Source organism: Piliocolobus tephrosceles, chromosome 10 (genome assembly GCF_002776525.5).
Source record: "Piliocolobus tephrosceles isolate RC106 chromosome 10, ASM277652v3, whole genome shotgun sequence".
In the NCBI taxonomy this organism is placed as follows: domain Eukaryota; kingdom Metazoa; phylum Chordata; class Mammalia; order Primates; family Cercopithecidae; genus Piliocolobus; species Piliocolobus tephrosceles.
In genome coordinates this window covers 56,889,998-56,913,500 of record NC_045443.1, presented here as the reverse complement: position 1 = coordinate 56,913,500, position 23,503 = coordinate 56,889,998, and the positions used below count along the sequence as shown (strand labels likewise).

The 23,503-nt window shown below is 33.3% G+C and overlaps 1 protein-coding gene across 4 annotated transcripts in view; it reads right to left on the bottom strand.

The window, feature by feature from the left end:
• The window catches only part of SLC16A7 (solute carrier family 16 member 7), a 170,342-nt gene that overhangs the window by 65,014 nt on the left and 81,825 nt on the right, over positions 1 to 23,503 (bottom strand). For all 4 annotated transcript variants that reach the window (XM_023210624.1, XM_023210625.1, XM_023210626.1 and 1 more), the window contains 2 exons: positions 8,537 to 8,668; positions 55 to 301 (listed from right to left, as the gene is read on the bottom strand). In XM_023210624.1, the coding sequence (XP_023066392.1) occupies positions 55 to 271 (217 nt within the window). In that variant the 5' untranslated portion in view covers positions 272 to 301; positions 8,537 to 8,668. The remainder of the gene's footprint in view (positions 1 to 54; positions 302 to 8,536; positions 8,669 to 23,503) is intronic.

Below are 23,503 nucleotides of genomic sequence, written 5' to 3'. Positions count from 1 at the left end.
ACACGGAGGAATTATTTTCTTAATTCAGGATTCTATTTACTGCAAGAAGCTTACCTCCTGCGTACATAACAGCCAGCATAATGGATGATATCCATGCTATTTCACTGTAGGTAGTGTGGAATATTTGCTGAATTTCTTTGAAGAATACGGTGATGGCTTTGGGGAATGCATATGAAAATCCAATGGAGATAAAAGCTGCTCCAACCACAACCCAGCCCCATCCTCCATCTGGAGGTGGATGCAGAGGTGGGGTACTTGGCATTGGTGGCATTTCTGCTCCTCTAATGAAAATTCAAGTAATCTATATTTAAAAAAATGAAATAACAGTTTAAATTTTATTTCCCCTTTTGTTTACCACTCTTGATAGTCACTAAAATAGTACTTTCTAGTTACAACTACAATATGATTTTTCATGAATATTTTTCACACTCTTCTATTCAGAAAATTACCAGAAAATGTACAAAAAAAAAAAATCAATGCAAGTTATATACCTTTGATTATTGTGGGCTAAATATTTAAATAATTTAATGTGATTATTGAAACAAAAATTACTCAAAGTGAAGAATTTAGATCTGAACTGAAGTACAATTTTACATTATACATCAGACGGAGCCCTAGGATAGATCTCATACATATTCGACTTCAATCACCAGTGTTTTAACCTCAATAATTGATAATTTTGGTCTCATCTTTCCTTCCTGCTTAAGGCTAAGCCAAGGAATGAAATGATGGTTGCACAGCCTTTTGACATGATCTATTGGCTTTTTTTTTTTTTTTTTTTTTTTTTTTTTTGCTTTCTGTTGTCTAGCTTTTTGATGATTGTAGAGATAACTCTAACTCACTTTTTTGGGGGGGTGGGGAACGGAGTCTCACTCTGTGGCCCAGGTTGGAGTGCAGTGTCATGATACTGGCTCACTGCAACCTCTGCCTCCCAGGTTCAAGCGATCCTCATGCCCCAGCCCCCTAGTAGCTGGAATTACAGGCAGGTGCCACTATGCCTGGCTAATTTTTGTATTTTTAGTAGAGATGGGGTTTCGTCACATTGGCCAAGTTGGTCTCAAACTCTTGACCTCAGATGATCCACCCACCTCAGCCTCCCAAAGTGTTGGGATTACAGGTGTGAGCCACCACCTCCGGCCCCCACTATTTTTTAAAAATAAAAATTATATATTTAAGGTGTAAAACGTTTTGTTATACACATTCATAGCAAAAATGATTACGACAGTCAACCTAATTAACATACCCCTCGCCTCACAGAGCTACCGCTTCTCATTTTTGTGCACAGAACACCTGAAATCTACTCTGTTGGCAAATTACCAGTATACTATACAGTATTACTAACTATACTCACCCAGTAGTTCAAGGCTGCAGTGAGCTCTGATGGAGCCATTGCACTCTATCCTGGGTGACAGAGAGAGGCCCTATCCCTAAAATGTTTTTTAATTAAAATAAAATAGCTAAATAAGACTTTTAATTGCCACAATGATTTGTACAGAAAATATCTCATTTTAAAAAATGTTTTTTATAAATATATTTTACATGTCTTATTTATATACTCATACATCAAAAAATTTAGCTTTTTTATATATTTACTTGTATCTATTATATATTTATGGGGTACAATGTGATGCTTTGATATATGGTTATTCTTTAAAAAGCAGTCCCAAATTACTATTTTATAGGAAGTAGAGGTATAATTGATAAATGTGCCTACCATTCTATTAGACACTGTAGGTGAAAAAAATTTTAAAAATTGTTAAATGGTATGAAAAAGGCAAATCCTTCTGATTCTCCCAAGAAAATACAATAAAGTAAAATTTAAAGTTATTCCTGACTAAATATACAGATACAAAATATGGCTTTAGATACAGTGGCATTAATTTGATGGAACAGTCTCAAGAGTTCAAATTACTTATCTTATTGAATTAATGCATGATACTCAAAGTAAGCTATAATGTAATCTATAAAGTATACAAAAATGGATAAGGGGATCTCACTCAATAAATATTGTGTACTTATTATGCTACATACAAGCTTTTTATTTTCAGTAAGTATTCAATTTAGTTTCAATAAAAGCCTTTTCCTGTATTTTTTTTGTATTTTTAAAATGTGACAAATTTCAGAAATATTAAGAAGCCTTACCCAAGTAAAACAGCAATGGAAGGGACTCGATTTCACTAATCACTGCTGACTTTACAGATAATATAAATAGAATTAGAAATAAGACTACTGAGTAATGTAATTTACGGAGACAAAAAGCAAGCAAAAAAAAATCGTTGGCATTTTTATTACAGCTTCTCTGCATATCTATAGTATTCTTATTGATCAAAATAGTCACAGGCATCTGATTTTCAAAAAATGAATAAAATAACTTGAAATATTTTATTTTATAGGTATACATCTGTATGTTAGAAGCCTACCAAAAAATGTCATGGAAACTATAGTGACAAGGTCAAATGAAAGGCTTTAACCACAAACAAATAATGCACATAATGTAGAGCCTAGTCAATTACAGTAATCGGGGCAAAGCCACTTCTATAAGTTAATGTCATGCAAATGCTAAAATTGCTAAAATCAACCCAAAATACCACACCTCTCAATAATTATTTTGAGATGGTTTGTAGTCTTCAGCATGTGTACAGCTTGCTTTTGCAATCATTTTTGCTTTCTTAGAAACATAAAAATTACCTGTCTTCTATCTATCAATTCATCTATTAATTGGGAGTTAAATTTATTTCTCCTTGGTCTTCAGTTAACCTAACATGATGACTTTACATCACATGTGAATTGGAAATAGTATCTTTGAAGATGTGTAATATTTAAGGAAAAAAGAAAAGGAAATAAATATTGTAAGTGTTAGTGAAACCAGTTGAAAATAGCAAATGATCTTTGAAAGTTGTCTAAAGAATCTGAATCTATATATTACTAAATTTTATTACCATATTTTAAAGTATCTATTTTATTGCTTGAAAATTTAAAAAAGAAACCATAGACGAATACTGAGGAAATACCAAAGGACATTTATGTGGTAAACTACTCTCTGTTGTATAATCAGCATGTAAAAACAGTTATGGGGCTTAAACTCTGCAGTTTTCCTGCTTGCATAAAGAAAACTAAACCATCTTTTATAACTAATTCATGAGTTTAAACTATTGTAGTTTTTATCACATCTGCTATAGTAAACATTCAGAAATACAACTGGATGATTTATTTTTTACTCACTTCAAAGATCATAAATAACATTTCTAAGTAATCTTAAACCCATATTTTAAAATAATAATATCAATACAAATATTATAATGCACTAATATTCAAATCATGTTATAAATATGGGATTTCCATTTTACAGACAGGAAACTATGCCCATAGGAAAGTAAAGAGGTGTGTGTAGACTCACACAATAAATAGGTGTCAACACTAGTATAAATTCTATGAATTAGAATTTTCTCAGCATTTAAATATGCTCCACCTTAAGAAATGGAACACTCTTATACTAAAATAATTTGAATTTATAGATCCTTTAAAAGCATTCTACTTGGTTTGCTCCTATACAAAGAATAAAATAGAAAAGAGAATGTATACACACACACACACACACACATACACAATTCTATTTTCTAAAATTCTAGTTTATTGTGAAATTGCACATTTAAGCCTATTTTCCTTTACATGGTTTCATCTTGTGGCATGAAAATTAAGCATAAGAGCTTCAAATGCTACAAATACCGGCTCCATCATTTACTTTGTAATGCTTAGTAAAGTAATAAAACTGAGTCTGTGGTGTCATCTGTAAAAACAGGATAATAACTATATTTAGTTTATAAGGCAATTAAGAGCATTGACAGAAGACTACATGTAAATGGCATGACTAATATGTACTAGACAAATTTACCTATCATTATCCTAATTTTTATTAAAATTATACATAAAATGACAATGAGTGAAGATCTTAAAATTACATTTTTAGAGAGAAAAAATATATATGTGGCTTTCGAAATTCTATGTCTTTTATTACATTTAATGTAGAAGCTATAACTTTTAAAGCCAAATCTTAAAGTGAAAAATGCATGACAATCTCGAGTGCCAAAAAAAAATTGCATGAAGAGTACCTACCTCACAAGAGTAGTGTAAGAATTAAATGAAATAGTATGTGCTTGCCTCAGATTAGTGATCTGCACATAGTTCAGTGTTCAATAAACCATAGTTTAGGTTGAATGTGAAATCCTCTAGAATTTCTCTAAAAATATTAAATAATTTTAGGATCTTCAGAAAATAGCAATAGCCATTTTTAATCTAATCACCTCTGTGTGTCCTTCTCTGACCACATCGCTCTTTCTCTACCAAAAGGCAACAACTATCCCAAATTGTATGATGGCTTTTAAGTTAATTTTATTTATACTTTTACCATATATGTATGTGTGTATATGTTATATATTCCTAAATTTATATATAATACATAAACTAAATATATTATACATGAAATTTTCATTACCTAAAATATATATAGATCAGAGTCAACACTTAATTCTTAACAATAATTAATAACAATAATTTAATAAAATTATTAATATTTCAAGTATATATTACATTTTATACATTATATGCATATAATAATATGCATATGACATATGTAATCTTGGAAACAGTTTTTTAATTTAATATTATAATTTTGGATTTAGACACGATGTACATAGACTTATAAATCTCATGTCACAGAGTACAGTTGATTCTCATTATTCATGGAAGCTGTGTTCTATAAAGTCACCATGAACACTGAATTACCAAATGCTGAACCGCTGCACATAGTAGAAAAACAAGGTTAGGTTTTTGTGAGACTCTGATCACATTTTTATCAACCAATCAATACAAAACCTTGTTTTACGTGTGTTTCTGTTTAAAGACACCTTATTTGATACATATTGCTGATTCATTGACACTGAACTTACAGTGAATAGTGCCGTACCTCATGTCTGAATGAGGCTTATCTAACACAAATATTTTTTCTATAAGACACTTCACAGTTTTCTTGTACGGAGGAATGCTAGACAGCACTTCAGCATTACTATTAGGGAATATTTTAAATAGCAAGATCACCAACAAAAAGCACAAAATGTGAAAACCATGGCATTAGACTATAAAAAGAATACTGGTTTACAGTATGAGAACTTAAACCAGAAGGCAAGGTCTTGCCTTGTTTGACCTCAGCTGGGAATGTAAGTGTTGCATAACAACTTTTTTTGCTGTTCTGTGCATGTCAGCAAATGATTGCAAAAGTGCTGTGAATCACAAATTTCTGTGGATATGCAAATTTACAAATATGGAATCACTCATAATAAGGATTGACCATACGTCATTTCTGAATATACATGTGTATGTATCTATATCTATATGTAACCCATACCTAAGTATATATAAAGATTTGAACTGTCTCCAGTTAGATGTCGTTATGCTCCTATGAACATTCCTGTACTTTTCTCTCTTGGGGAATTTGTGCAAACAATTCTGCAGATATACTGGATGGGAATGATAGAAGATTTATTGTAGAAATTTACACTGAAACAAGCAGTGCATAAGAGTTCTCCTTGCCACATATTCTGACCAATGCATAATTTTTAATTTTTTTCTAATGCAGTAGACATGAAAAAATTCATTGTGCTTTTAATTTGCATTCTGTGATTACTAATACTTTTGAGTATCTTTTCATGTAGTTAGAGCCATTCTGTTCTTTAAACACCAGTTCTTGTAGTTTACTAGTTATGCTTACACCAATGGAAGACAGCTTCCAACTTGTCCTTCTAAAATTTGGACATTTATGCATCATATTTCTACTTCAGTAATTACCCTACAAATTTAGAATACATTTTCACTTAAAGATTAAAATAAGTAACTATTATTTGCCAATGATATAAATATTAATTAGTAATTTAAAAATTTTAAAAATAAAAAATACATAAAAAAAATAAATCACCCACAATCCTAACATTAGAGTAAACTATTATACACATACTGGTGAATATATTCTGCTATATATACTCTGCTATAGCTTCAGTTACATATGTTTACATAATACATTTTATCCAATTGAAAATGACACCAATTTTAAGTTATATCAAAATTATATGTATAAATATGTACTAAAAGAAAACAACTTCCAACACATTAAGTATTGCTAAATATTTTCACAATTGGATTATGTTTCTTCTGAATCACTTTTTGAATCACAGTTTGCTATAGCTGTGTTTTCTTACACAATATCCTCCTCCGGCCTATAAAGAGCATCCACGGTTTGGCATTTCTACAGAGCACTCCATTACTGTCTCTAGGAATTTCTTTCAAGCTGCTTACGCCACTTTAAATTTTGACACTGATGTTCTTCGTCTTACCAGAAAATATCAACAGAAGATATTCAGTGAACAGAACTTATATTCCTTCCTCTAATGGTCCACAAATGGTTTATTGACTGAAATATCAAAAGACTGAAACTGTCCAATCATGATCAGAAACAATCACTAAAATGTGCATAGGCATAGGCCATGACTCTGCCATTCCTGCCAGCTTAGCAGCAATGATCATAAAATGTCATCCAGTGTAAGACATCCTGACTTCAAAGATGTTAAAATGTGAAATACGTGCTTCTTAGAATTGAAGAAACAACAAATATGTAAATATTTATCTGTATATATGTATATTCAATGTGTGTATATATTTATGTATATAAATTTAATTAAAATGTGCTGTATAGAAGTACAGTTCTAAGATTTGAATTTCTCATTTATTTGGACTTCTTTAAAAATCATAAATAGTTGTATAATCAGTTTTAACAATATTTCACTGGTTAATATTCTCTAAATTATTTCATAAAAATTTTGGGACTGTTTAGATTCTTACCTTATCTCAATATTATAAGCTATTATAATAAGTACTTTTCTTATAGTTCTGATTTCAATTTGAATCATAGGAAAACATAGATTTCTCCAAATTCCTCATTCTCCCAATGAATAATTTGGAAACAGCTACAATATTTTTGCCTTCAAATAACATTTCCACTGATTTATTCACTACCCATCTTTCCCATCAGATTCTAAGATAACAAGGCAGTTACTGTATCCCAAGTTCTCAGTATAGTTATTAGCATATAATAGGGTAAATAAAAGACAAATTGATCAATAAATAGCTATAAATATTTGAACTTGGAAAAAAAAATTTCACCCATTATGCCATCCGCTGTCATTTTATCTCTGTAAGTATGAAGTTTCAGGTTTTGTTTTGTAACAAAGTTAAAGAGAAATAAATCAGAGTAAAATGTTAGGCCCCTATATGTTTGTTTGAGGCAGACTTTTTTTTTAACAGTCCTTTCTAGACAGGGGCAGCAATCTCAAGGCAAATGCTGGTAGCAATTATGGTATAAGTGCCTGAGAAGAGGTTGGCTTTAGATGACATCCTAAATGAAAAGTAAAGGAAAGGAATATTTGCTAAATGTATCTTGACTATGGTATATACAAGTAAATGATGAGGCCATCATCCAAATTCAGAAAAGGACTAAAAAAACAGAAGCATCGGAAAAACTGAAAGAAGTAAAAATGGATAGTAATAGCATACACGACCAGCCCTTTCCTTTGACTCCTCCCATTTTTCTATCTCAAACACACATACACATGTGCATCCACATGTGTGTGCGCATGCACACAACTACATATTCACCTCCTCTAAGTATCAGTCATATCCTCAGACATATTTTAATGCACAAATGTTCTTTCTTTAACAATTCTGAATGACAATAGGTGACCTGCACATCAGCCTTGCATAGATAATCAATTGTTTCACATTTCTCTAGATTCCGGTCTGAAGGAATATCACCTAGGAATTCTGATTTATATTCCCTATTAAATTCATGTTTTTCTAATGTACTGAATGTTCATTCTCTGAATTGTCAACTACTTAAATTGTTTCTGCTTTGTTATAAAAGTGAAGCTATTTTCTTAGATGCTACACAAATCATTCCTTTCAAAAGTATACTTGCCTTTAAATAAAAAACATATGATTAAGCATTTTTTCTCCTCAATCTTTTCTGTTTTTGCATTACTTTTTTCCCCACAGTTCATCAATTTATTTCTCATTTATATGATATTTTACTCTCTGTTTTCAGCATATTTCCTTGATTTGAATAACTGTGGGCTCCAGGGTGCAAGGCGCCACTCATATACTTCGTCATTTTCTTATCTACTACTTCTTTTGTTTTTCTTTATATAAAATGACATCCTATGATCTCTTAACTGATCCATTAGAAAGCAGACCCAGAACCAATCAGTTTCAAAAATTCTAATTCCAACATTGTTACGTCTGCCTTATTAGTGACTCTTGAGTTGACCAATTGTCAAGATCCAAGTCATACACACTCATTGGCTTCATGCCTTTTTTTCCTATGCTCAATTCTATAATATTTTAATACAATTTATATCAGTTGTGTCCTATTTCTTTTAACAAGCACAACTTGTAAGCATAGCCAAGAAAAACAGAGTTAAAAGCATAGTTTTACCTGTTGATAGACGTCCACTTGAATAGATTTCTTTGAATTACATGTAGAATCTTTAGGCCTACTCACTAAACCTTGAAGTGTGATATTTGAAGGTATTACAAACGAAGAGAGGTAGAGTAGATTTTGGATTATCTAAAGAAATAGAAAAACAAATCGTTACATGCATATTTGAATTCAGTAAGCTGAATTAGAGCCACTGCCTTTAAATCACCTCCATAAAATTTGAACATCTTTTAATAATTAGTAAAATTGAATACATCTTTGTCAATATAATAATAGAACTAAGATATGACTAAAATGACCAAACATGGCATGAGAAAAAAAAAAATAAAAAGTATAAGATTAAAAAAATCAGGGTTTGTTAAAAAAAAAAAAAAAAAAAACAGTAGATTACAAGCCTATGATTATAAGAAAGAAAATTCTTATTGGCATTCACTATCTGTCACTTAAATAATTCCCTATACTTATTTAAATAATTTTCTCTAAAATTCAATTAAATAAATTAAATATCCATTGACAATGAAAATAAAAAATTGAAATATAATTATTAGAAATACTGTCAGTAATATACATGGCTTATAACAAGACAGACTGGGTTTTAGGAAAGAAACAAATTATTTTAGAGATCTTGTGATTTAGAATTCAAACTTCCTAATCAAATCGGGGTGACAGAAAAATATGCTAAATCTCTAATCCATCAGATATCTTTGTTTCAATTTAAATATGCTGCTGAATATATAGAATTTAGTACCTAAGAGTTTGTTTTGTTTGGACCAAGGCTTTCTTTCCCTAGATCAAAACTAAGAAAAATGTCAATACCTTCATTAAATACCCAGTGTCTGCCTTATATCCAGGGCCACCTATTCTAAAGTGCTGAACAAAGGCAACATAACCACCAGATCAAATGAGGTTTGTATGAGAGTATGAAGAAAGTGTGATCTGTATGCCAAGTCCATGAGAAATGGCGGGTGGGTGGGGACTAGGAAGAAGATGAGTAAAGAGGCTTAAAAGTCATGAATAAACACTGAGAAATTCATAAGGATGGAACTAAAGGTCTAACTTGTGCTAGGAATGAAGAGTTCACACTAAATGGGTCTCCTGGGCCTGGGATTAGAGCAGTTAGAAGAGGCACATACATCAGCTCTGGTCCTACCGGGAGCCTTCGGACCCATCTGCTGCTTTTTAAAGGTGGGTAATTTGAGAATAGCAGCTCCATCCCACCCCAAGTAATCATCTCATCCAAAGGTAGAAAACCTTTATATTTTGAAGAAATTATTTTATATCTATTTCCTCTGGCAGGGAGAACTTCCCTGGCTTCTAGGCAAAGCCTCAGAAGAGAACCTGAGGCATATCTAAAAATTAGGTTCTGATCTTCCAGTCTATGTGCTTAATTATACCCATAATTTATACAGGCTCCATGTGGCAACCCTCCAAAAAAAATTTTTAAAAATGTATAATTTATGCAGGCCAGCTTAGGGACCAGATAAGAGAGACCTTGACAAGTCCAAATTCTATATGCTCACCAACATTTCTGTGAAATTTCACAGCACCTTAACTTAATTGGCCCATTTTCTTCCAGAAAGACTAACTCACATCCAGAGTTCCTTTCAACAAATGAGCAAATAATCCAGGAAGACTCTGCTTGATAGTTATATCTATATTGATCTACGTTGCATCCTTTTCTTTACATATATTAAACTATCATCATATATTTCATATACATTTATGCAGATATATTTATACAATGCATTTACTAATCTTTAGTTTTAAAAATGAAAGGTAGTATTTTAGTGGAAACATTAAAGATGAGGAAGCATAGAAGCAGAGAATAGTATAGTTGTTTCCAGGTACTAAAAGAGGAAAATGGGGAGGAATTAGTCAAAGAAACAAAGATAAAATTATGCAAGATGAATAGATCTTAAGAGATCTACTGTACAGCATAATACCTGTAGTTAACAATACTCTATTGAACACTTAAACCATGTGGCATGAAGGTAGATCTTCTGTTGTTTTCTGTTCAGAATGTAACAATAATAAATAAAGAAGGCAGGAGCAACCTTTTGAGGGTGGACATATTTAAGGCATAGATTGTAGTGGTGGTTTCATGGGTATACACTTATCTCCAAACTAACCAGGTTGTACACATTATAGACAGCTTTTTTGTATGTAAATCATACCCCATTAAAGTGGTTTAAAACTTTTTTTAAAAAGGTAGTGTTTTAGAGTTTGCGTGTCTGACTACAAAGCCTGTAGAAAACCAACAATCCTTAAGCCAATGAGAAAGCTTTCCTTCAATTTGGAAAAACCATTATTTAGAGGACTGCTTCTTGAAGTCCAAGTAGGCATAAGCTTATTCCCCCTACAAAAGTAGCTTTAATTATTATAGCCAGAAGTTGGGCTTTGCCATCTGCTAATTTTGTTCCTTAGTAATCACTCATATGCCATATGTTTTATGATGGGCTTTACTTATAACAGGGTGCATAAAAAATAAGAAAATGTTTTAGAGCTTTTTAGTTTTCTAAAAATGCAAATAACTTACTTTCTTAATCCCATGAACTCCAGGGAACTGGTATTTTGAATCACGTTTTATAGACGAGGGCATAAATGATCAGAATTGCAAAGTGACTTTTCTAAGTAAAATGTCTAGTAGGTGACCAAACTGCTGCCACAACTAGTATTTTTTTATTAGGGGCTTTGTTGCTGATTCTATTATAACACAACATGAAAGCTAACTCTTTCTGCATACAATTATACTCCTTTGGTTTTATTCCTCTGGGAATTTCCAAATTTCAGTTCTTGTACATGTCCATTCTGATGGTATTGTTCATCAGAATTCTCTTATCTTTGGAATTCAAAAACTACAACTATCCTTCAAAGTCTTTTGAAATTCATCATCTTTCCAGCTCATTTACACCTGTGCTTTCCACAATGTTTTTGAATATATAGGCTCCAATATAATATCACCGTTTACAAGAGTAACCTGCAAGTGTTTTTCAACAATTTATGTGGTGGAATGAACTGAAGCCCCAAAACTTTGCCTTTTCTTTTAGAATCAATACCAGCTGATTAAACTATGGAGAAAAATATGTAAGACATAGGAGTAATTATACTATCACTGATGATCCATGGCTAGACTATAATGTTACACTCAAGGCTCTTTCAGTCACATAAAGTATTAGAATGTTCCTTTATTTTGTGAAAAATCTTTCTTCAACTTCCAAAACCTAAACCAGCATGCCTCCATTCTATGAAGTCTTATCAATATCCCATGCTATCCAGAAGTTTATATTTCCAAATACAGTCTAGAAATAATGGACTCAGCAAACTAGTTCCAAAATAATCAATAGTTCTTAGATTATTGTTTTCACTATAAATTCCTCTAGAAGCCCTATAGTTAAAGCATGAGTTTTTCTCTACATCCTAATTATAAAGTGTTTATAAGTAGTAAGTTATATTATGTTTTTGCCTAAATGAATTAATTTGTTCTCAAAAAATGATTGTCTGGTTTTTTAGCTATTTCCTTTTTTTATACAAAAGGATACAGCAACATCAAATTAATGTACAATGTTTAAGTTTAGGTGACAACTCACCCAATTTTACAACAGAAATTAAATTGAACCAAATCTTTTCTTTTCCAACATGTAATTAAATTAAAATGGGACTCTAATCCCGAGAGGCTATTTTATTCTTCAAAGTGGACCATCTCGTAAATCCTATTGACTAATTTACTTTGACATCTAGACAAGAGAGATATCAATAGTGCATAGCTCACAAAATGTCAGTAACACAAAACCTGTTTTTAGACTAAACTATTGCAGTGGTTAAATGACTCTGAGAATGCTAATTGGCAATAAGGATCAAACTAACTAAAAATGCTTTATAATGGGAAAGTTAGAAAAAAATAATATAAACCAGTATGTAATTATCTATGAAGAATTGGAAGTGGACCTCCCATACCAAACAATTCCCCTGATTTCTAATACAGGTTGAACATCCCCAAATCCAAAAATCAAAAAAATTATGCTTCAAAATCCAAAACTTTTTGAGTGCCTATGTGACATCACAAGTGAAAAATTCCACAGCTGACCTGCTTACAAGCATTTTGGACGAGATATACTCAGACTGTAGAATTATGTGTAAAACAGTTATAATAGGTTTAATGCCAGCTATGTACATGTTTGGATCCCCAGAACTTGTAATGTTACCTTATATGGCAAAAGATGTGTATAAATTAAGGCTGTTGAGAGAAAATCTTATCCTGGATTACCCAGGTGGGCCCTAAATGAAATCACATGTATCCTTACAACAAAAAGAGACAGAGGGAGTTCAGAGACAGACACACAGAAAGGAAGATGCAGAGAGGAGATGTGATGTGAAGATGGAGGCCCAGCAGAAAGTGATGTGACCACAAGCCAAGGAATGCCAGCTGCCACAAGAAGCTAGAAGAGGCATGGAACAGAGTCTCCCATAGGACCTTTATAAGGAATGTGGTTCTTCATCTTGATGTCCAGAAATACTAAGAATACAGTTCTATTGTTTTAAGCCACCAAGTTTGCAGTAGTTTGTTATGAATGCCCTAGGAAACTAGGATAGTAGTAGTGGTGACCCATTTATAAAAGCCATTAACCAAGCAACTGCACTACAAAGATGTTTTTCTTGTACGCACAATTGCACAGGTATGCAAAGACACACGATGTCCAGGGCAACATCATTTATCACTGTGGCAAACTGAAAGTCATTAGAAAATGTATAAATCGTACATTTATAAAAAAGTATTAACATCATATAACTATAAAGTGAATAGGCAGATTTACACACATTGATATGGCTGAAATGTTGCTAAAAGTGTAATAAATGAAAAAGTAAGACGTAGAACAGAATATAATTATTTTAAATTGTATACACAGAAAGACTACTTAGGTTGAGAAAAGAAAACTAGCTCAGAGCAATATAAGCTATATGAAGTATCGAAATTTATCAGGCCCAGAAAGACAGGAGTATGAGACTTCAGTCAGCCCAGCCCCTCTTCCCCACCCATGCCTGGAGGCAATTGTTCAAAGTAATTTTGTTCTTGACTAGCTGCTTCATCCATTATCTTCACGTTCTGGAGTTTGTAATACAAAACAAACAAACAAAAGCAATATATAGCCAATCAATAGCTGATGTTATTTTAATGTAATTTTTTTGCAAACAACTCAAGAACCCCCTCTTCTTTTCCGTATGTAATCCCAGCACTTTGTGAGGCCGAGACGGGCGGATCACGAGGTCAGGGGATCGAGACCATCTGGCTAACACGGTGAAACCCAGTCTCTACTAAAAAATACAAAAAACTAGCCAGGCGAGGTGGTGGGCGCCTGTAGTCCCAGCTACTCGGGAGGCTGAGGCAGGAGAATGGTGGGAACCCAGGAGGCGGAGCTTGCAGTGAGCTGAGATCCGGCCACTGCACTCCAGCCTGGGCGACAGAGCGAGACTCCCTCTCAAAAAAAAAAAAATTCACTTGTAGACTGCCACTACAATTGGAGTGTATATTCAGGGCAACTGAATCAATGCTCCAGAGCTGCAATTCACAAGCTTGGTCCACATAAACTTTCTATGCATATTAATTTTGCCTCAGCTTCTTCCTTTAGTGAGATAATACACATACATTTACATATCTATACAAATTATGCCTTTGGAAAGTGACCATGTGGGATTTATATATTTTTGAAATGTTTAAATGTTATATAATGAGTAAATCTTATGTTTCTATTAAAAACTTGAAAATACAAAAATGGTGAAATGCAAAACTTTCGTATGCAAATATAAATATATTTCCTTACATGTTTACTTGGTTGTGAGTTGTACTTCTGTTCATAAAAAATATAAAATTTTCTTACTTTTTTCTAATGTTTTTCTCCTTGTAGCTAAATTTCTGTCATACTTAAGAGAAGTCGATCCTTGCTTATAGATATTATCTAGTTGTTACAGAAAATCAGAATATGCAACCCCAGAAAATGACTCTTTAGCTTAAGGATTACTTTGAGCTGATTATTTTGAGAACCATCAGACACAGGAGAAGCTCTGAAAGTCAAGTCACCCTTTTGTAAGGGAAATTTATATCTATAAAGAAAACTTCTATTTTTAATGGTGTCTCCCTCTCTGCACCAGTAAGAGAGGAACAACTAATTCGCTAGAGACTTATCAAAAGAGAAGACATGGACTTAATCTGTGTAACAAACCTTATCATTGTTTATCTGGTTTCCCTAGGCATCTCCACATAACTGGCCCTTCCCACACCTTTCTTTCTTTTAATTAGTGGACAACAGTATTTAAGCCTGAATTCAAATCTGCCTCCTTGAGATTTACTCATTTTTCTGGGTATCTCACAAGTATAATGAGGTATATACTTTAATAAACTTCCTTTTGTTTTTCTCTTGTTAATCTGCATTTAGTTACTGGGGTCGCAACTAAGAACTCAGAAAGTATAGAAAGAAATTATTTTTTTCTTCACTTACATGGGAAGCCTGAACAGTGCTGAATATCATGCCCCTTCCTCAAAAGGCAGTCAGCCCAAACTTTTAAGTATGATTTTCATGTCCTTTAGGGAAAAATTTATCTGGGAGTTTTACATGTTAGCATGTGTGCAGTCTTTTCTTCTCTCCCAGAGAGAAATTGTGTATATGGCTCTACAGTGAAAGAGGATGGCAACAATCATTCTGTGTATATCCTGTTTTGTTTGTGTTTTTCTCCTTCTAAAGTTTTTAAAGCCACAGAGTCCTTTCTAGGAACGAAATCTTACTCAGAATCCTACTACGCAAACCAGCCACTCTGGTTTATGGGATTGGGAGTGTCATAGAGAGCCTAACTCCACTTATCGGCATCCCCTGACTCCTGAAATGAGCCCTGGTTCTTCCTAAAAAAGTTTAGAATTCCTTAGAGCATAGCTGGGAAGCCACTTATAATACTTTTCTTACCTCTCAACTTACGAAAAAAACAGAATTATATGTAAGAGATTTTTGATCCTCCATTTTGCATTAGTCTCCAAAGATTCTCTGGTGTTTTGGTTATTTTCTCAATTTGAAAGCATTAGATCATTAACTGGCACCACAAAAGAGGAGGTAAAGAAAAATCCCTGGATACTTCTGGGAAGATTACATGGCCAAAGAATATCTTTCTGACTTTTATATTAAAATGTCCATTTTAAAAAATCAAATAAAAAAACCCACAGGATCTCCTGATATCAATGATGAGATTCAGAAAGATGTTAGAATCCCTAAAGTTTCTAAATAATACAATATTACTGAGGCAGGATTAAGAAAAGTACCACAGCAAGGTGAACCAACCTGGCCACAGGCATTGAGAAACAGGGTCTTCCATTTCACCAGGACATAAGTTTCCCTGATCTATGGACTCCTCTGCCGACCTGAGGGCAGAAGCTTCCTTGTGAACCACTGCTCTTCAGAATCCTGAACATATTTAGTTCCATCTATGACATATCTCTTTGTCACTCAACACTTTGTCAGCTATAGTCTCATGATTCTATGACCCTTCCCCTAGTTCCCGTGAGTAATCATACTTATAATATGGGAAAACTAACCTAAATGCCAACTCGGAGAAGTAGTTGCATATGTTACTGTCATTCATTTGATAAACTATTATATATACATTAAATAATGATTATGAAAGCTATATAATAAAAAGGGAAGTATTTGTTATATAAATTTTAGTTTAAAAATACTGATAGAAACCTGTATGATAGCATAATTCCAAAATGTGATAAAAGATACATGTAAAAAAACATAAACATAGGCTATAGAATTAGCGTAAGGATTGCAGAAAAAATTCTAAGTCCTTAATTATGTTAAGTTGGTATAATACCACTATAACACGATAATATATAAAGTACTTAAATTAATATTACACATTTACTTGTTTGCCCTAATTTTGATTTTTATGTCTGCTTTGAAAAATAGGTTTAACTAGTCCACAAGTAATTCAAATACAGTTTTTGTACGGCAATACAATGAAACTGGAAGCTGCATTTTATTTAGAGATCTTACCTACATTTTTTTAACTTTCACCTTTTTTGTTTTATATTGATGTTTTTAGTCATACCTAAATGAAATTACGAGACTCCTGCATAATTGTAAAGAGGATACCCACAGACAGTCACCACACAAAAATTTAGATATAAATAACATTTGCTGATTACCAATTGCCTGTATATATATATCATTGCTGCCACCTGTTATGGTACAGGTAAGTATCAATAAGCAAGGCACTTAACAATTTAATACACATTTTCTCATAATACTATCTTTTGGCTACTGTCTTCATTTGGCAGGCAATGAAAATAAAGTTCAAAGATATCAAATATCTTGTTTAAAGTCTGAAAGTCTACCACAGTATTTGTCTCACTCTAGAACTATGCTCTTAATGAATGAAAAGCCATATACTTCCTACCAACTTATTATCTTTCATTCATGAACTCCTTAAAGTGGTCATATTGCCACTCCTTCTCCACCCTCCTGTATTTTGCTTGTTCTAATACTTGCTTTCCTCATGGTCACTTGCCAGGTTTTCTGCCTCCACCATTCCAGCTATGTGCTTCCCCAATGACTTCAGGAGACACTCAATTAGTTGGTAATTGCCAAAACAAGAAGAAGAAATGAAAGCTAAAACCCACAGAATATTAATCTATCCACTGGATTCAGAAAATAATACCAATAATCAGGATTATGAAAGAGCCATGTTGAAGGGAAGGACTGTAGAATTCACAGGAACATAATAAAGTTACTCTATTTTTCTTCTACCATACACTTACAAGTGAATTGAATTGGTAGATTTTATTTTTGTTAATACTTATTTATCCCCTACTCATACTTGTCATATTTCTCTGTAGGCAAAGTATAGTTCCTATTCATTGACTTTAGGTTTGGACATGTGACTTCCTTTTATCAATGAAATGTAAGTCAATGCAGTGTAGGTCATGTCCAAGAGTATGTTTAAAATGTGTTTGCATATTTTGCCTTTCTAGTAGTCCTTGCTTTCCAAAATAAGAACATGTCCCTTTAGCCTGAATCCCTCAAAATAAGAAAATGTCTGATGGTTAGCTGAGCCCCTCAGAACCAACCAGAGCCACAGCTGACCCATAGTGCCTAAGCAGCATAGCATGGGTAAGAAATAAATATCTGTTATTGTAAGCCCTAAGAGATTGCAGTTGTTTGACAGAATAACAAAATCTGAGCTAGGGTGTATAAAACAAAATCCCGAGAAACACGTTGGCTCCAAGGATGGGCAGCCAGTAGTGAGGAATCTGTTAGAAGTTAGAAAAATGGCAAGATATGTTAAACAGTAACAAAATATTTGGTAAAACTTTTCCCTGGTATCTTCAAATGCAGAAAATGTACACAATGTATTTGGGGGCTCTGGGAAAAGAGGTTTAGAGATGATGCCGGTTGCATGAGTTGGTGGTAATTAGCTACATTTAGAAGGTTACTATGGAAGCTATAAAGCCATAGTAGCAGGATAGCAGGGACAAAAATAGGAAAAGGGATAGGTATTATAGGACTTGCAGGATGGAAAGATACGTTCCGCCCCATCCCCCACTTAGCTTTAGCCTGGTAAAAGATTCTCAAGTTAAGACACTCAGGACAAGTAAAAACAAGGTCACTAAGCCAAGGAAAAGACCAAACCAAGAGTATGACTTTAGCTTTTCTTTTTTAGTTTATAGCATTTTATTAATATATTTCTTAAATTAACAAGTAAAAATTGTATATATTTATGATGTAAAATGTTTTGCTATATGTAAACATTCTGAAATGACTAAATCAAGGTATTTAACATACATAGAACCTCACATACTTATTTTCTGTGGTGAGAACACTTAAAATCTACTCTCAGCGATTTTCAAATATACAATATATTGTTATTAACTGCAGTCACCATGATGTATAAAAAATTTCTTGAACTGATTCCTCCTAACTGAAATTTTGCTTAGCATCTCTTAAAATCTTTTGCAGGAGTAAGTCAGACACCAGTAAGTCTTTTCAGTTTAAAAAATAGTCGGGAATGTAGCAGGGAAAAGAGATCAATGGTGTGGTCTCATGCAGGTCTGATAAATTTGAATTTTCTATAATGAAGCATATAAAGAGAAGCATGTCTTTTATAAAGAACCAATGGTACTATTATTTGTATTAACTAGAACCAAATAATCTTTTCAATGTCTTTAAGAGTATTATACTGTAAAATATGCTACTAAGTTGGATATGGAAAGGAACAGTGACTGTTGGAAATGTAAAATGACCAAGTGATTAAGATGACTCAATATCCAGTAACTTGCTTTATGTGATGTGCAAAAATACAATCCCATGTGGTATTTAAAAACATATATCACAGTAAATGTCACTAAAGTGTTGTAACATTTTGGCCAAGTGACAATAATACTGGATCTTAGTTTCTTTATTTGTAAAAAACACAGTGCAGAACTTAGTATTCTGAGTCCCTCTGAGCTCCCATACTTTGATTCTATGACACTAAAATAGTTCTCTTATTGGCTTTCTTAGTATATAAAACACAAATTTCTTCCCTGTTCTAAGAAAATGCTACTGCCATTCAAAATAAGTAATAAACATATGGACAGTGTTTTAACAACTTTTCCAAGCTCCTAAAAACTATGGAGACAGAACAGGGACCCTCCCCCGCAAAAAAAAAAAAAAAAAAAAAAAAAAACAACAAAAACAAAAAAAAAAAAAAAGTTCTTCTGAAAGAATCATATGAAGAAATTACATTATATAAGCAGACAGGGCCTGTGCTTAACAATTAAATACTAGAGGTTCCCAAAGGCCAAGTCTTAGTTCCTTAAGACTGCTTAGAATTTTATTCTATTCTCAAATCACAATTTAGTTTTCATAAAAGTTATAATATGAGATCCTCAGAGAATCTAGTATATGTTTAGTTTTTCTTTTATGAAGATTAAATTAATAATTTTTTATACTACTTAACAAAATATGTTCCTATAAAACTGATACAATTTAGCTCAATATTGCAAATAAATCATGTGAAGGTTTTTTTCAAAGACAGAATGAAAACAGAAGCTTGTATACTGTATATTCAAATATAAAAGAACTAATATTTCAATCATAAACTATATATGTTATTTAGTTCCCCGTATTTGCCCAATTCATATACTCTTAAAACAAACATTTATACTATACGACTATCAAGTGGGAATCATGTCAACCATATGTTGTTGGATAAACATATCATGATCAATAGCATTTAAAAAGCCACGAAATATGTCATAAATAATGCATAATAGTTGACTATTTACAGAGACTCCAAAAAGTATTTCCTTTTTTGAGCTTCTATATATATTTTATGACATTGACATCAGTGAGGTCTGTTCACCACCAGCATTTCCTATAAAGGATCCAAAAAACCCATTAAAGTAAGAGGCAAAGCTGAAATAGATCATTTCCATCACATTCTATAAACATCAAGATTCACTATGAAAATCCTCTCCAAGGAAATGTCACATTAAATCATAGAATTCACAACTTTAAGTCCTTATATTTAGAATTTGTTATTGTTACATAATAAACACTAAACACTGATAATGAAGTTGGTGCTGAATGGAATAAAAATGAACCCATAGTTAAATATAACCTAGATGAAAGCTATAGGAGCTGCTAAAATCAGTTTGTTGGATCCTGCTTGTCAATTCTGGAAGATGACCAGAAAGAACCATCATCTTAAATACAGAGAAAAGAAAAACTTAGCTTTTTCTTTTCCCCATACCTTCTTGTACTAGTCAAGATTCTGAGTCTCCCCTAAAACACATCAACAAGCACACACAGTCCTCTGGGAATTGATGGCATACTTGTACCACACCAAATTAGAAGTAACAAAATTATTAGGAACATTTTGTCTTTACTCATTGTGTGCATTTTTCTTCCCCCTTTGCCTCCCCCTGAAGACCTGTAGATGGGCCTCTTCCAGGTTTGGTGACAACAGGGAATAAAATACACCAATAATGCCAGGCATCAACTTGATACTAATTTAATTTCTCAATTTTTAAATTATTTTATTGTTTAACTTTGTTTCCACCTTGACCTTTCCTCCTATATCTGGGTATCTGCTCATCATTCTAGACCAGAGATTTCCCTGCCTGACTGGGTTCCACTCTGCCCCAGTCTACACACTCAAGTTTGCTCTGACTTTGCTGCAGCGTGGAGAAGTAGCTGTGTGTTCCTTGTCCTAACACTTCTTCGATACACCTTCACTCTCCACCAGAGACACCATGCTTTTCTGACCTTTGGTTTAGCATCCCCATTCACTCCAGCCTGAGAGACAGCCCACCAGCAGCTGAGTGGGGAGCACCAGGTTGCTGTCCTTCCTACCCTGCTCACTAGAAGGACAACATTTCAAACCTGGGAGCAGCAGGAAGGAGGTTTCTATCTTCTATCAGACAACCTTTCCTTTCTTTTCTGTCCTAGAGGAAAAGGAGTCCGTCTCAGGCTAACTCATTTACTTATGATTTTTAATGAAGTCTTTTGTCTTTCTAAAGGATTTGGTGTCAGTAATTTTCACACTTTATTTTTAATTTATCAGTCATTTCTAGTTCTTTCCTTAGCCTACAAAATGTGTATATTTCTCTGAGCCTAGAAGAAGTAGGAAAAATGTTCTCTTTTAGAGTTGCCTTTATCTTGAGCCACCACTAAATTTCTTTCATCTTCTTTACTTCAAAATTTCATGCAAGAGCCACGTTTCCTTGTAGACTCTACTATCTCACCACATTGGCATTGTGAATTTCTTGCACTGGACCTTTCTCTTATAAAGTCTGACTGAATAAATTTTCTCCTAAAGATGAGCTATAGCTTTCTAATCTCCAAAGCCACTGAACCTCATCTCATTGACATTTTTAACAGTATGTAATAATATTCAATTGTACCTTGTACTTGAGACTTTGCAGTCCTTGGCCTTGGCTTCTCTCTTATTATATCACTACTCTTTATTCAATGGCTACTTTTCCTCATTAGGTCCTACATATGTGGGTTCTCATAAAGGTTAAATTGTTGGCTCTTTTCTCTTTACATATCCCCCATAATATTATCTATCTCTATAGATTCAGTTACCACTTTTATTCATGGTGTGCTCTAATTCTCTACCTCTTGCAGTAATCCTTTTCCTAAATTTAAATTCTTCATTTATTGCTACTTCCTAGATATTTTCAAATGGGCACCCCACCGAAATGTTAAATTTTTGAGTTTGTACATTGCAGGAACCGTTCCTAAGCTGAAAAACCCCAAGTCTTTTCTTTAATAAGTAATTCCTCTTTAATAGCTCTTGAATGCATCTTTCTTTTCATTTCTCTCTTGATTATCATGGTTCATGTGCTTTTCACCTCACACATGGACAACTGTAATAGTCCCCTAAAGGATTGTCTTACTTTCAGTTTCCCAACCTTGCCTCCTATATCTCTCCCCGCTTCTGGCCTCTCTCCAACGCATCCTAGCAGGATTGATCTCCCAATAGTAATTCTCAGATTGGGTCACTCCTCCATCTTCAATAGAAGGCATACCAAAGTTTGACTACCTTAAATTTTTCTTGCCTATTTTTCATAATTTCATACATTTTATTCAAATTGCATAACACTCTATCAGAAGACACCTGTCTCACAGGATGTTGACAGGTATTACACGGAAATGATTGGTAGATTGGAGAAATTTTCTGTTAAATGTTATATTTATTTCACAATTTCTCAACATCTTCATTGTGTCAATGTGCATTTTTTTTTTTTTTTTTTTTTTTTTTAAGATGGTGTTTCGCTCTGGTTGTCCAGGATAGAATGCAATGGCATGATCTCGGCTCACCGCAACCTCCGCCTCCCAGGTTCAAGCGATTCTCCTGCCTCAGCCTCCTGAGTAGCAGGTATTACAGGTGCCCACCACAAAGTCTGGCTAATTTTGTATTTTTAGTACAGACGGGGTTTCTCCATGTTTGTCATGCTGGTCTCAAACTCCTGACCTCAGGTGATCCACCCACCTTGGTCTCCCGAAGTGTGGGATTACAGGTGTGAGCTACTGTGTGAGGCCACAATTTGTTTTAGTTAGACAATACAGAACTGCTAGACTGGCTTTCATGTACAAAGCTTTTTTTTTTTTTTTTTTTTTTTTGCCCTCAAGAAAATCTAAACTGTAAGCATTCTGAGACCATAAACAGTGAATAAATCATTTATATTCACTATAGTATCTAATAAAGTGACCTCAGGCCAAGGAAATAACTTCATGTCAGGATATGCTGAACTTTATTTTTTTATAACTATTCATAAAATTATTTTTTATAGTTGTCTTCTCTCCCCTAAGATGTTAAAATTTATGTACATTTAATTACATAAACTAGCAGTTAAAAATTAAATGATAACCCTAATGTGTAGTTGGTTATACATGTAATCCTAAAATAGATATTGCTTCTAGAATCATTAGCAGATAATGATAAAGTTTAGATCTACTCAATGGATTTAGTTTAAAAGCCAAATGTATTTCCACAAATGAGGTACAGGATTCACAAAGTACTAAGTACAGCTAGGTAAAGAAATTTTAGTCTCAGCAAAAGTTTTTTTAATGACCAGTAGAATTCTACTTGGAATTTCTAGGGTCAGTTTAACCCGGTTCCTTTGGGATCAGCATGTAACATGCATTTTCAAAGACCTTAGGGAATGAAGCTGTATTATGAGATTCTTGGGGTTGCAGGACTCTAATTGGCTCCAACCTGGTCCCTATAGGTGATAGAAATAGACCTATTCTGAGAGGAGTTCAACTGAATTCAGCCATGCTCCTCAGGGGCCTAAGAAAAAATGACCCGAATGCTATTGGTTCCCTATACGCCCACAGCAGACCTTCTCAAAGAAACCAGTGACAGAGAGATCCTTATCCAAATGTAAGAAATTAATAAACAGTATAAATTGAATCACTGTTCGAAATACTA